At 49.8% G+C, this 13,389-nt stretch overlaps 1 protein-coding gene across 5 annotated transcripts in view; it reads right to left on the bottom strand.

Annotated features, from left to right (window-relative positions):
* LOC140391768 (mitogen-activated protein kinase kinase kinase kinase 4) overlaps positions 1-13,389 on the bottom strand; it is a 525,483-nt gene that overhangs the window by 122,352 nt on the left and 389,742 nt on the right. For 3 of the 5 annotated variants that reach the window (XM_072476619.1, XM_072476621.1, XM_072476620.1), the window contains one exon: positions 8,462-8,641. The exons of the other annotated variants lie outside the window; for them this stretch is intronic. In XM_072476619.1, the coding sequence (XP_072332720.1) occupies positions 8,462-8,641 (180 nt within the window). The remainder of the gene's footprint in view (positions 1-8,461; positions 8,642-13,389) is intronic. 5 annotated transcript variants of the gene reach the window in all.

Below are 13,389 nucleotides of genomic sequence, written 5' to 3'. Positions count from 1 at the left end.
ACCTGGATGCAAGCCTGCCACTGCTAGGATGCCCAGGTGGCACAGGCAGGCTGACGGGGTACTGCCAGAGTGCCAGACTGGCAGTGCCAAGGTGGCATTTTGCACACTGTGCAAATCGGACCCGGGGGTGCCCTGCCTGTGCGAGGTAGGGTGCGGGACCTCAACACCATGCAGGACAAAACAACCCACTTGATCAGCACCTCATTCATCAGCTTAAACATGCACCTTCAACATCAGCACACCATGGCTGCAGTGTGTACCATCTACAAGATGCAACTCACCAAGGTTTTTTCTACAACACTTTACAAGCCTGTGACTTCCAATATTTAGAGCATGGCACATGGGAATGCCGCAAGCCGAGAGTTCTCCTCCAACTCATAGGCCAAGCTGACTTGGAACTATATCATCATTCTTTCACTGTCACAGGGCAAAAACTCTAGATCTCCTTCCCGACAGTACTGTGGGTGAACCTACACCCGATGGACTGTCGTAGTTCAAGGCAGCGGTTCATTACTACCTTCTTGAGGGCAATTAGGGATGCTGGCCTTGCCAGTGAAGTTCACAAACATAAAAATAATTAATCTTGGTAGTAGTGGCTGTGCGAACCCACCACAATCAAGAATCAATACCATTAGAAAAGAATAGGAGAGGGGTAGAGAGGGTGTTCACGAGCGGAGCGGCCACACTCAAGAGGCTCCCGTAGGTCCACAAAATCGTGGTCTTTTTCAGGGGGTTCTCGGGGGTTATTTTAAAAGAAAATTAAAACGTCCCCGAAGTCGGCCCTGCCTCCTTTACCCGGCCCAAGCGCCAAAGCTCCGTTCCACGGGGTCCCAGTAAACACTACTAGAGGACCTGATAGCACCCCTTCTCGCTGCTTGTGCCTATGTGGGAAAATATACGGACAACTAATGGACAGAGCTCGAACACCACTGGACGAGACCAGACAACAATGGGAGGACGAACCTGGCACAGAGGTAGGGTGGGGACTCTGGAGCGAAGCACTGAGCAGGGTGAACTTCACCTCCTCCTGCGCAAGGCTAAGCCTAATGCAGCTCAAAGTGGTGCACCGAGCGCAACCAGAACCTGAATGAACAGGTTTTTCTTGGAGGTGGAGAACAAATGTGAGCGGTGCCAGAGGGGCCCGGCCAACCACACCCACATGTTTTGGGCTTGCCCCAAGCTTGCTGGGTTCTGGACAACCTTCTCCGAGGCAATGTCCAAGGCTGTGGAGGGGAGGGTGTAGCCGTGCCCAATAGTGCCAATCTTCAGGGTCTCGGAGCAGCCAGAGTTACACATGGGGAAGGGGGCCAACGCCCTTGCTTTCGCTTCCCTAATCTCACACCGGAGAATCCTGCTCGGCTGGCAATCGTCAGCACCACCCAAGGCTGCAGACTAGCTCGCTGACCCCTCGGAATTTCTCCACCTGGCGAAGGTTAAGTATGCCATCCGAGGGTCAGAGGAAGGCTTCCTGGATACTTGGGGGCTGCTGGTTAGCCTGTTCCAAAACCTGTTTGAGGCCAGCAACGAGGAGGGGGGGGGGGCGGCCTGCAGATTCTCAACCTCCTCTGAGGAAAAACAACTGGAAATGTTTCGGAGAGTTGCTGCACCATGAAGTATAAGGGAAAAGAAAAGAAAAACTTTCATTTATATAGTGCCTTTATCATGACCTCAGGACATCTCAGAGTGCTTTATTGGCAAAGAAGTACTTTTTATTTAACGTGTAGTCATTGCTGCAATGTAGGGAATACAACAGCCACATTGCACACAGCAGTCTCTCACAAACAGCAATGTGAAAATAAACTGATGATCTGTTTTGTGATGATGATTGAGGCATTATTATTGGCCAGGATACCAGGGAGAACTCATCCCCTCTCATTAGTGCCAGGGGCTCTTTTATGTACACCTGAGAAGGCAGTTAGGGATTTGGTTGACATCTAATCTCAAAGATGGCAGCACCAGGCTGCCAACCATATTTTGTGTTTAAGTCTATCCTCCGAAGTGGGAGCACTACCAACTGAATCATGGTTCACACCAATATCTCTCATTGAACAGCCAATTTCAAAAGTGAAAAAGTAAAACCATAAGACTATGAGAAATAGGAGCAGAATTAGGCCACTCGGCCCATTGAGTCTGCTCCGCCATTCAATCATGGCTGATATTTTCTCATCCCCATTCTCCTGCCTTCTCCCCATAACCCCTGATCCTCTTATTAATCAAGAACCTATCTATCTCGGTCTTAAAGACACTCAGTGAATTGGCCTCCACAGCCTTCTACGGCAAAGTGATCCACAGATTCACCATCCTCTGGCTGAAGAAATTCCTCCTCATCTGTTTTAAAGGATCGTCCCTTTAGTCTGAGATGGTGTCCTCTGGTTCTAGTTTCTCCTCCAAGTGGAAACATCCTCTCCATGTCCTCGCTATCCAGGCCTCGCAGTATCCTGTAAGTTTCAATAAGATCCCCCCTCATCCTTCTAAACTCCAACAAGTACAGACCCAGTGTCCTCAACTGTTCCTCATACGACAAGTTCTTCATTCCAGGGATCATTCTTGTGAACCTCCTCTAGACCCTTTCCAAGGCCAGCAGATCCTTCCTTAGATACCGGGCCCAAAACTCCTCACAATACTCCAAATGGGGTCTGACCAGAGCCTTATACAACCTCAGAAGTACATCCCTGGTCTTTTATTCTAGCCCTCTTGACATGAATTGACATCCATTTGCCTTCTTACCTGCCGACTGAACTTGCACATTAACCTTAAGAGAATCGTGAAAAAGGACTCCCAAGTCCCTTTGAGCTTCTGATTTCCTAAGCATTTCCCCATTTAGAAAATAGTCTATGCCTTAATTTCTCCTTCCAAAGTGCATAACCTCACACTTTTCCACATTGTATTTCATTTGCCACTTCACTGCCTACTCTCCTAGCCTGTCCAAATCCTTCTGCACCCCCCTTGCTTCCTTAATACTACCTGTCCATCTACAGATCTTTGTATCATCTGCAAACTTAGCAACAGTGCCTTCAGTACCTTCTTCCAGATCATTAATGTATATTGTAAAAAGTTGTGGTCCCAGCACAGACCCCTGAGGCACACCACTAGTCACCGGCTGCCATCCTGAAAAATACCCCTTTCTCCCCACTCTCTGCCTTCAGCCAGTCAGCCAATCCTCTATCCATGGATCTTACCCGTAACACCATGGGCTCTTAACTTATTTAACAGTCTCCTATGCGGCACCTTGTCAAGGCCTTCTGGAAATCTAAATAAATCACATCCACTGGTATCCCTTGTCTAACTTCCTGGTTACCTCCTCAAAGGACTAAAACATTAAAGATGGAATTGGAAGGGGGAAATTATTAATTTTTGAGTACACATTTACGGTTGTTTTGAAGAATTAATTATTTTCAAAACAGAATGAATTACCGTTCATCTGAAAGTTAATCTTAATAGGTTTATTTTTCCATGAATGCAGGTCTCAGCAAATATATTCCTGTCATGGTTCAAATCTATTTGAACTGTATGATCAGCAACTCCCTAATTGGGGTGCCTAAGGATTTATATTTCATTATTGTTCACGGGTTTATTGTTAGAATTTATTTTAGATAGGGAAGTGAAAGTTGGAAAATAGCAAAAAGCTAATGGCTACGGCAACGTCTAAAAGGAGGGAAAGTGACTTCCGGTTGCGGCTATGCCGAGGTAGGTCGCACGTTCGGCAGCTCCCGCCAGGAACGGACTTTTGGGCTCTTTAGAGGGGCCCCAACGGCAATTGTTAGACAGCTCCCAGTGTGGGAAGGTGACAGCAAGGTTCCCCCGGCACTGTATGGATTGGACCAGGAGTGGAGCGGTTAAGAAAGTGATCCTGGTGCAGCGGAAAGTGCGAGGGAGGAGAAGCAGGATGGCGACGGGTGGAGGCCAAGCAGCATGGGCGCAGTGGTCGCAGGAGCACCAGGAGTTCCTGAAACGCTGCTTTGCGGAGCTGAAGACAGAAATGCTGGCGCCAATGAAGGCGTCGATTGAGAAGCTTGTGGAGACCCAGAAGGCTCAAGGGGCCGCGATCCGGGAGGTGCGGCAAAAAGCCTCGGAGAATGAGGACGAGATCTTAGGCCTGGTGGTGAAGGTGGAGGCGCACGAGGCGCTGCACAAGAGGTGGCAGGAAAAGTTTGAGGACCTGGAGAATAGGTCGAGGAGGAAATATCTTCGGATTCTGGGTCTCCCTGAAGGAGTGGAGGGGCCCGATGCCGGGACATATATGAGCATGGAGCTCAATTCGCTGATGGGCTCGGGAGCTTTCCCGAGGCCCCTGGAGCTGGATGGGGCTCATCGGGTCCTAGCAAGGAGACCCAAAGCCAACGAGCCGCCAAGGGCTGTAGTGGTGAGGTTCCACCGCTTTATGGACAGAGAGTGTGTCCTGAGATGGGGGGAGCAAAATGGCTAGATGAGGATCTAGCAGGGGGAAGGTGGGGGGGGGGGGGGGGGGGGGGGGGGGGAACTGGGTTGCTGCTGCATTGGCCAAAGGGGAGCTGGAAGTAGGCGAGGTAGTCGGGGCGGGGGTCCGCCGCCTGGGGGACTGGAGGGTGCGGGTGGCACGGGAACGTGGCTGGCCCAGAAAAGGAAATGGCTAGTCGGCAGGGGGGGGGGGCGGGGGGGAGATAATGGAGGTCGATATGTGATGGTGAGTGGTAGGATGCAGGGGGTGCGGGTGGTACTGGTGAACGTATATGCCCCGAATTGGGATGATGCCGGATTTATTAAATGCATGCTGTGTTGGATTCCAGATCTGGAGGAAGGGAGCTTGATAATGGGGGGGGGGAAGACTTCAACACGGTGCTGAACCCAGCACTGGACCGTTCTAGGTCCAGGACAGGTAAAAGGCCGGCTGCGGCCAAGGTGCTCAGGGGGTTTATGGACCAGATGGGGGGAGTGGATCCATGGAGGTTTGCCACGCCGTTGGCCAGGGAATTTTCCTTTTTTCCCCACGTCCATAGAGCCTACTCCCGGATAGATTTTTTCATCTTGAGTAGGGCGCTAATCCCAAAAGTGGAGGGAACGGAATATTCGGTCATAGCCATCTCGGACCACGCCCCACATTGGGTGGAGCTGGAGTTGTGGGAGGAGGGGAACCAGCGTCCGCTGTGGCGCCTCGATGTGGGGCTGTTGGCGGATGAGGGGGTGTGCGGGCAGGTGCGGGGGTGTATTGAAAGATACTTGGAGGCCAACGACAATGGGGAGGTGCAGATGGGGGTAGTCTGGGAGGCGTTGAAGGCGGTGGTCAGGGGAGAGCTAATCTCCATTAGGGCCCACAGGGAGAAATGAGAGCGGAGGGAGAGGGAGAGGTTGGTGGGGGAGATTTTAAGGGTGGACAGGAGTTATACAGAGGCCCCTGAGGAGGGGCTACTTAGGGAGTGACGGAACCTCCAGACGGAATTCGACCTGATGACCACGGGGGAAGCAGAGGCACAGTGGAGGAAAGCACAAGGGTCGGCGTACGAGTATAGGGAGAGGGCGAGTCGGATGCTGGCACATCAGCTTAGTAAGAGGGAGACAGCGAGGGAGATTGGTGGAGTTAGGGATAGAGGGGGGAATACGGTGCGGAGTGCGGTGAGAATAAACAAGGTATTTAGGGACGTCTATGGGGATCTGTACAGGTCTGAGCTCCCAGCAGGGGAGGAGGGGATGCGACGATTCCTAGATCAGCTGAGGTTTCCGAGGGTGGAGGAGGAGCAGGTGGCTGGTTTGGGGGCGCCGATTGGGCTGGAGGAGCTGGTTAAAGGATTGGGGAGCATGCAGGCGGGGAAGCGGCCGGATGCGTTCCCGGTTGCATTTTACAGGAAATACGTGGACCTGCTGGGCCCGTTGCTCGTGAGGACTTCTAATAAGGCAAGGAAGGAGGGGACCTTGCCCCCGACAATGTCCACGGCGCTGATTTCTTTGATTTTGAAGCGGGACAAGGCTCCATTGCAATGTGGGTCGTATAGACCGATCTCGCTCCTCAATGTTGACGCCAAGTTGCTGGCGAAGGTGCTGGCTACGAGAATTGAGGACTGTGTCCCGGGGATGATTCATGAGGACCAGTCGGGATTTGTGAAGGGTAGGCAGCTAAATACTAATGTGCGGAGGCTCCTCAATGTGATTATGATGCCCTCGGTGGAGGGGGAAGTGGAGGTAGTGGCAGCAATGGATGCAGAGAAGGCCTTTGATCGGGTTGAGTGGGAGTATCTTTGGGAAGCGTTGCGGAGGTTTGGGTTCGGGGAGGGGTTCATCAGTTGGGTCAGGCTGCTATATAGAGCCCTTGTGGCGAGTGTGGCTACGAACCGGTGGAGGTCGGAGTACTTTCGGCTGTACTGGGGGATGAGGCAGGGGTGTCCCTTATCCCCCTTGTTGTTTGCACTGGCAATTGAGCCGCTGGCCATGGCACTGAGGGAGTCCAGGAAATGGAGGGGATTGGTTCGGTGGGGGAGAGGAACACCGGGTGTTGTTGTATGTCGATGACCTGTTGTTGTATGTTGCGGATCCAGTGGAGGGGATGGCGGTGTTTGGGGACTTTTCGGGGTATAAACTCAACGTAGGGAAGAGTGAGCTCTTCGTGGTGCATTCAGGGGACTAGGGAAGGGGGATAGACGAGCTACCGCTGAAGAGGGCGGAAAGGAGCTTTCGGTACCTGGGGATCCAAGTAGCTAGGAGTTGGGGGGCCCTGCTCAAGCTCAATTTGACGCGGTTGGTGGAGCAGATGGAGGAGGATTTTAAAAGATGGGCTATGCTGCCACTCTCACTAGCGGGTAGGGTGCAGTCGATCAAAATGACGGTCCTTCCGAGGTTTCTCTTTGTGTTCCAGTGCCTTCCCATTTTGATCCCCAAGGCCTTTTTCAAACGGGTAAGCAGGAGCATCATGGGATTTGTGTGGGCGAATAAGACCCCGAGGGTGAAGAGGGTGTTTCTGGAACGTAGCAGGGACAGGGGGGGGTGGCGCTACCGAATCTATGTGGCTATTATTGGGCAGCCAATGTGGCGATGATCCGTAAGTGGGTAATGGAGGGAGAGGGGGCGGCGTGGAAGAGGCTAGAGATGGCGTCCTGTGTGGGCATGAGCCTGAGGGCGCTGGTGACGGCACCGCTGCCGCTCTCGCCGACAAGGTACAACATGAGTCCGGTGGTGGCGGCGACGCTGAAGATCTGGGGGCAGTGGAGGCGACACAGGGGTGAGGTGGGAGCCTCGGTTTGGTCCCCGATTCGGGAGAATCATCGGTTCATCCCAGGAAGGATGGATGGGGGGGGGGGGGGGGGGGGTTACGGAGCTGGCATCAGGCAGGGATTAGAAGAATGGGGGACCTGCTCACCCTGCTCATCGATGGGACGTTTGCGAGCCTAGGGGCGCTGGAGGAGAAGTTTGGGCTACCCCCGGGAAACGCTTTCAGGTACATGAAGTGAGGCGGCAGGTGAGGGAATTCCCGCTGCTCCCGGCACAGGGGACTCAGGACAGGGTGATTTGGGTGTATGGGTTGGAGAAGGCAAGGTTTCGGCGATTTACCAGGAGCTGCAGAAAGAGGAGGCGGCCTCGGTGGAGGAGTTAAAGGGCAAGTGGGAGGAGGAGCTTGGGGAGGAGATAGATGAGGGTCTGTGGGCTGATGCCCTGAGTAGGGTTAATTCTTCCTCCTCTTGCGCCAGGCTCAGCCTAATACAGTTTAAAGTTACTCACAGAGCGCATATGACAGGGGCGAGGTTGAGTAGGTTCTTTGGGGTGGAGGACAGATGTGGGAGGTGCTCGTGGAGCCCAGCAAATCACGTCCATATGTTCTGGTCGTGCCCGACGCTGGATGGGTTTTGCGAGGACTATGTCCAAGGTGGTGAACGCCCAGGTCAAGCCGAGCTGGGGATTAGCATTATTTGGGGTATCGGACAAGCCGGGAGTGCAGGAGGCGAAAGATGCCGGTATTCTGACCTTTGCGTCCCTGGTAGCCCGGCGTAAGATTTTGCTATTATGGAAAGATGCGAAGCCACCTAGTGTGGAAGCTTGGATCAATGACATCCCAGGGTTCATCAAGCTGGAGAGGATAAAGTTTGCCTTGCGAGGGTCTGTCCAAGAGTTTTTCAGGCGGTGGCAACCGTTCCTAAACTATCTCGTGGAGTGTTAGGAGGAGGTCAGCAGCAGCAGCAGCCCAGGGGCGGGGGAGGGGGTGTTTCTTTTTGGTGGCGTTTGGGTTAAGGTGGGGGGTTTCCCTATTTGTGTTTTCTACTGTTATATGGGGGGGGTTATTGTATTTGGGGGAAATCCAATGTATAATTTCTGCTTGTTGTGTTTTTGTTTCTTTTTCTTGTTGGGGGGGGGGGGGGGGGGTTGTTGAATATTTGTTGAAAAATTTGAATAAGTATATTTTTAAAAAAAATAAAATAAAATAAATGGAGGGAAAGTTAATTGTTTAAACTCCTTTATCCCAGGCTGCTTCTGTGACAAACATCTAATGAACATCTCTTACCTCTCTACTCCTATCTGTTGCTTCAAAGTGAGGTTTAGACTCTGGTGCATGGTAAGGTTTATTTCTTTCTTGCTGCCTGTGGTCATGTTGGAGCGACAGAAGGTAAGCTTGCTCCTGCTGTAACTGGCGCTGCAATCTCTCAGCCTGTCGTTGTTCTTCCATTTCACGCCATTTGTACTCCTTTAAGAATATTTTAAATTATACAATGTAACTACATATAGCGTTGAACGTGAATAGCATTATAAATTCCACAAAGATTTGCTCATAACTAACTCGTTGTAGTGGCCGAATCATCCCATTAGGCAACTTCATTCAAAAGATAGCTAAAGTATAATTTACACTATAGCTATGAATTTACGATTGTGAGCGTGCAGAAAATATTCGAAGTGTCAGTCGAAGTTGCAATCACCAACCTTGTGATATCACATTAGCAATCAGCTCTAAACAGAAAATTTATATCAAATATCCAACAAACATTGGTTGCAAATTTTCTGTTGAGAAGCAGCTCAGGTCACATCACTAACTAACTGTGCAATTATAGGATGTAAGCTAATGGAATACAGTGGTTGTATTTCAAATCGGGAAGATTAATTTGAGAGAGTAACAAATCTCAACTTGCTCATAATACAAATCTAGGTGAGATATTAAGCTGTGAGGCGAACACAGAGGTTAGAAAGTAATATAGACAAGTTAAGTGGGTTGACAACAAAGTGACAGGTGGAGGTAAATGTTGAGAAGTGCAAGGCTATTTACCTCGGTAGAAAGAACAGAAAAACAAAATATTTTTTAAAAGGCATGAAACTTGTAAATCTTGATGTCCATGTTGTAAATTAATTTGGGTGCTGACGTACAAGGAACAAATAACTTTAGCATGCAGGTACAGCAAACAATTAGGAAGGTAAATAGCATGTTGCCATTGTTTGTAAGCGGATCAATCACAAAATTGTTACAGCAAAGGAGAACAATCAGCCCATCATCTGTGTGAATGAACAATGCACTAGTGCCACTTTCCAAGCTTCTTCCCATAATAGTGTACATTCTGCCTTGTCAGATAACCATCCAATCGCTCCTTGGAGATACTGCAAGTAAACCTGCCTCCACCACACTCTAAGGCAGTACATTGCAGTTCTTAATCACAGAATTGTTACAGTGCAGAATGAGGCCATTTGGCCCTACATGGCTGCACCAGCTCAGAAAGAGCATCCCCTTACCTTTTCCCCATAACATTGCACAGTCATCCTTTTCAAGTAACAGTCTAAAATATCCATTTTGAATGCTTCAATTGACCCCATCCTCTCAAGACAGTGCATTCCAGAACGTAACTATTCGCTGTGTGAAAACGTTTTTAGTCATTTCGCTTTTGTTCCTTTTATCAACTATTTTGAACATGTGCCTTCTCAGTCTCGATCTTTTCACGTGTGGGACATCTACTCTGTCCAGGCCCTTCGTGATTTTGACTACCTCTGTCAAATACCCTCTCAAGCCTGCTTGCCTCCAAGAAAAACAGTCCTAACTTCTCCAATCCATCTTCAGAACGGGAATTCCTTGGGCTGGATTCTCCGATTCTAGGGCTACGTCCCCATGACGGCGTGGGAGCGGTGGCGTTTTACGTCAGAAAGAATGGCATAAAATGGCCACCGATTCCCCGTTTTGCTGGGGGCTAGCATGCCGGCAGCGTAAAGCATCCAGCTGTAGCTGCCGATACGGCCCGGAGAATTGCTGGGTCCGTGGCCGCTCATGCGCACGGTGGCAGCCTGCATCGGCCACGCCATACTACATGGCGGAGGCAGCTCGTGGACCCAGCCCACAAAATAGTGCCCCCCCCTTTGGCCGGCTCGCGCGCCCCAGACCACCCCCCACAGTGCCCCGAGCCCCGAATAATGTCCCCCACTGCCCGCGTATCAGCTCTCCCCGACTGTGGTGGCGCTGGACTGAGTCCGCAGCCGCCTCGCCGAGTTCCCGACGGATGAGATCACACGCGACCGACGCAATTGGGAACTCGGCCGGTCAGGGCCGGAGCATCAGGAGGCGGCCCTCAGGCAATGACCTGAGGCCGCCAATATGTGGCGCGGCGTACGCTTTGGAGGGGGCGGAGCATCACAAATGCGGCACCGCTCCCAATTTGGTCAGGAACTCGGATTCTCCGCATGATCGCCTAATGTTATTTCGCCGCCAGCGACCGGAGAATCCAGCCCCTTATCTCTGGAACCATTCTCATGAATTATTTCTTGACTACCTTCACATCTTTCGTGAAGTGTGGTGCCCAAAACTGGATGCAATACTCAAGCTGAGGCCAAGCTAGTATCTCATCCAAGTTCAACATAACTTCCTTGCTCTTGTGCTTCATGCCCCAATCAATAAAGACTCGGATACGGTTTGCTTTATTAACTGTGCTCTCAACCTGTCCTGTCATCATCAATGACCAAGGTGCCTTTGCACCTGCATCCCCTTTAGAGTTGTACCCTTTATTTTACATTGTTTCTCCATGTTCTTCCTATCAAAATGAATCACTTCACATTTCTCCACTTCACCTGCCACTTGTCTGCCCATTCCACCAACTTGTATATGACCTTTTGAAGTTCTGTAAATCTTCTTCATAGTTCTCAATGCATTCAAGTTTTGTTTATCTGTAAATTTTGAAATTGTGCCCTATCGGGCACAGGATCTAGATCATTAACATATACCAGGAAAAGCAAGGTTCCCAACATCGCACCCCGAGAGAACTTTATTACTAACCTTCCTCCAGTCTAAAAAAAATCCACTAATCACTTCTCTTATGTTTTCTCCCACTCAGTCAATTTCATATCAATGTTGCTACTGTCCCTTTTATTCCATGAGCTGTAATTTGCTCACAAGTCTGTTGTGCAGCACTTAATCAAATGTCTTTCTGAAATCCAGGTACACCACATCAACAGGATTACCTTCATCAACCCTCTGTTACGTCTTCAAATATTTTTCAGCAAAACACCTGAACACAATTTGCTGTTAACAGACCATTAATAAAACATACTGGCCTTCATTAATCAACATATATTTACCCAAGTGAGTATTAATTTTGTTTTGAATTATTGGGCATGATTCACCCGAAACGTTTGTGTGTCTGAATTTGGGTGGGTTTAGCGAGTTGTTTTTCCATGGCTGCATCGATGAGAAACGCTCACTATTCAAGAACACTTTGCCAGTTTTTTTGGCCTCGGGTAGTTTATTTCCGCCGAGTCCGCACTTCTCTTTGCAGATCAGGGCATTATTTTGGATGGCTGCCCCGATCTTCTCTCCCACTCTTTCAACAAACCCCCCCCCCCCAATTATCGACCCACCTCCTCCCCTCAACCTTGGGGAGGCCCCAGGAACACCCCATTTACTCCCCACCCCCCAACCTGGTGACGCCACCTGGGCACGATCTCTGGCAGTGCTACGGTGCCAGGGGGAGTGCCAGGGTGTCACCCTGCCCTCCCTGACTACTCTGGGGTCTTTAATGGTCTGGGAAATGCCCCCCCAGATGCTGTTGTGTCTGGTCTACGTTGGTGTGGAGCAGTACTAAATGGCGCCCTGCGAGGTCTTGCAGGAGCGGCCGCTGAGTACCAAGTGCCCGGAAGAATCCGGCGAACATTAAACGATTGATGATATGGGTCACGCCCAAAGAGGGCGAGATTCAGATTGCAACGTCTTGCGAGATTCCGTTGGATCTCTCACGATATTCTGAGTGTCACAAATCTTGTGAAAGGCCTCTCGCAAGATTCAATGGCCTCGTCCCAACACCAGTTGGGCGAAACATAGCCGCTGAATTGTGCCCATTGTTTCTGGAATCTTCCCCACCACTAAAATTAAAGTAACTGGTTTCTCGTCACTGATCTTATCTTTATAGCCTTCTTTGAACAAGGGTGCAACATTTGTGCTTCTCCACTCTTCTGCCATGACCCCTTATCCCAAAATGATTGAAAAATTATGGAGAAAAAGAATAAAGAAGTCATGATGCATTTACACAGGGCTTTGGAGACACACCTAGGGTGCAGTGTGCAATTTTGTTCTCCATACTTGCAATGGAGTCAGTAAAGCAAAGGCTCACTAGATTGCTTCTTGGAATGATGGGTTGACCTATGCTGAAAGGCTGCCTGTATTCTCGGAGAAGAATGAAGGGTGATCTGTGCTTGCACGTTAGCTGTGTCTGCATCACAGACTAATATCTATATTCCGCCAACATCTATATGGGCAGTGCTAATTAAATCAGGCATGACCTGCTGATACAGTAGCCCTGATGATAAAAATGTTAAATTATCTAAAGATGGGTCTTTAAGATTTCAAATATTGGGGTGTCATTATTTCCTTTGGCAGCTTGTTCCATTATGGGATTGTCCTTGGGAAGAAAGATTATTGATGCAGTGTCTTGGAAACAAATGGTCTTTGTAGTTTGTGTGATTGGTTACCTCATGTTTTGTCATTGCCAGACGGCACCAAATACCTGTTTCTGTAAATTTCCACCGGTCCATTCCATATTTTATATAACATGAACAGTCTATTGTTCTCCCTCCTTTACTGCAATGATCAAGGGTGTGGCACATGGGTGTTTCGCAAACGGTTTCTTGCAGAAATTACAAGATTCTGAGGGATTTGAAGGGAACATAGACACAGATTCTTTCTGTGGTGGTAGAATCCAGAACACAGCGGCACAGCCTCAGGATAAGACTGATGAGGACCGAGATGAGGGAAAAATTTCTCCACTCAAATCTTATGACTCTTTGAAATTTCCTATCCCAGATAGTTGCGTTTGTTCCACACTTTGAATAGAGAGAGGTTAGCACTGCTATCTCACAGCGCCAGGGTCCCATGTTCGATTCAAATCTCGGGTGACTGTGTGGAGTTTGTATGCTCTCCCCGTGTCTGTGTGGGTTTCCTCCGGGTGCTTCAGTTTCCTCCAACAGTCCAAAGAT

This window comes from Scyliorhinus torazame, chromosome 15, assembly GCF_047496885.1.
Source record: "Scyliorhinus torazame isolate Kashiwa2021f chromosome 15, sScyTor2.1, whole genome shotgun sequence".
Classification (NCBI taxonomy): Eukaryota; Metazoa; Chordata; class Chondrichthyes; order Carcharhiniformes; family Scyliorhinidae; genus Scyliorhinus; species Scyliorhinus torazame.
Note: the sequence above shows the minus strand (reverse complement) of the source record. Positions and strands in the feature narration are given on the sequence as shown.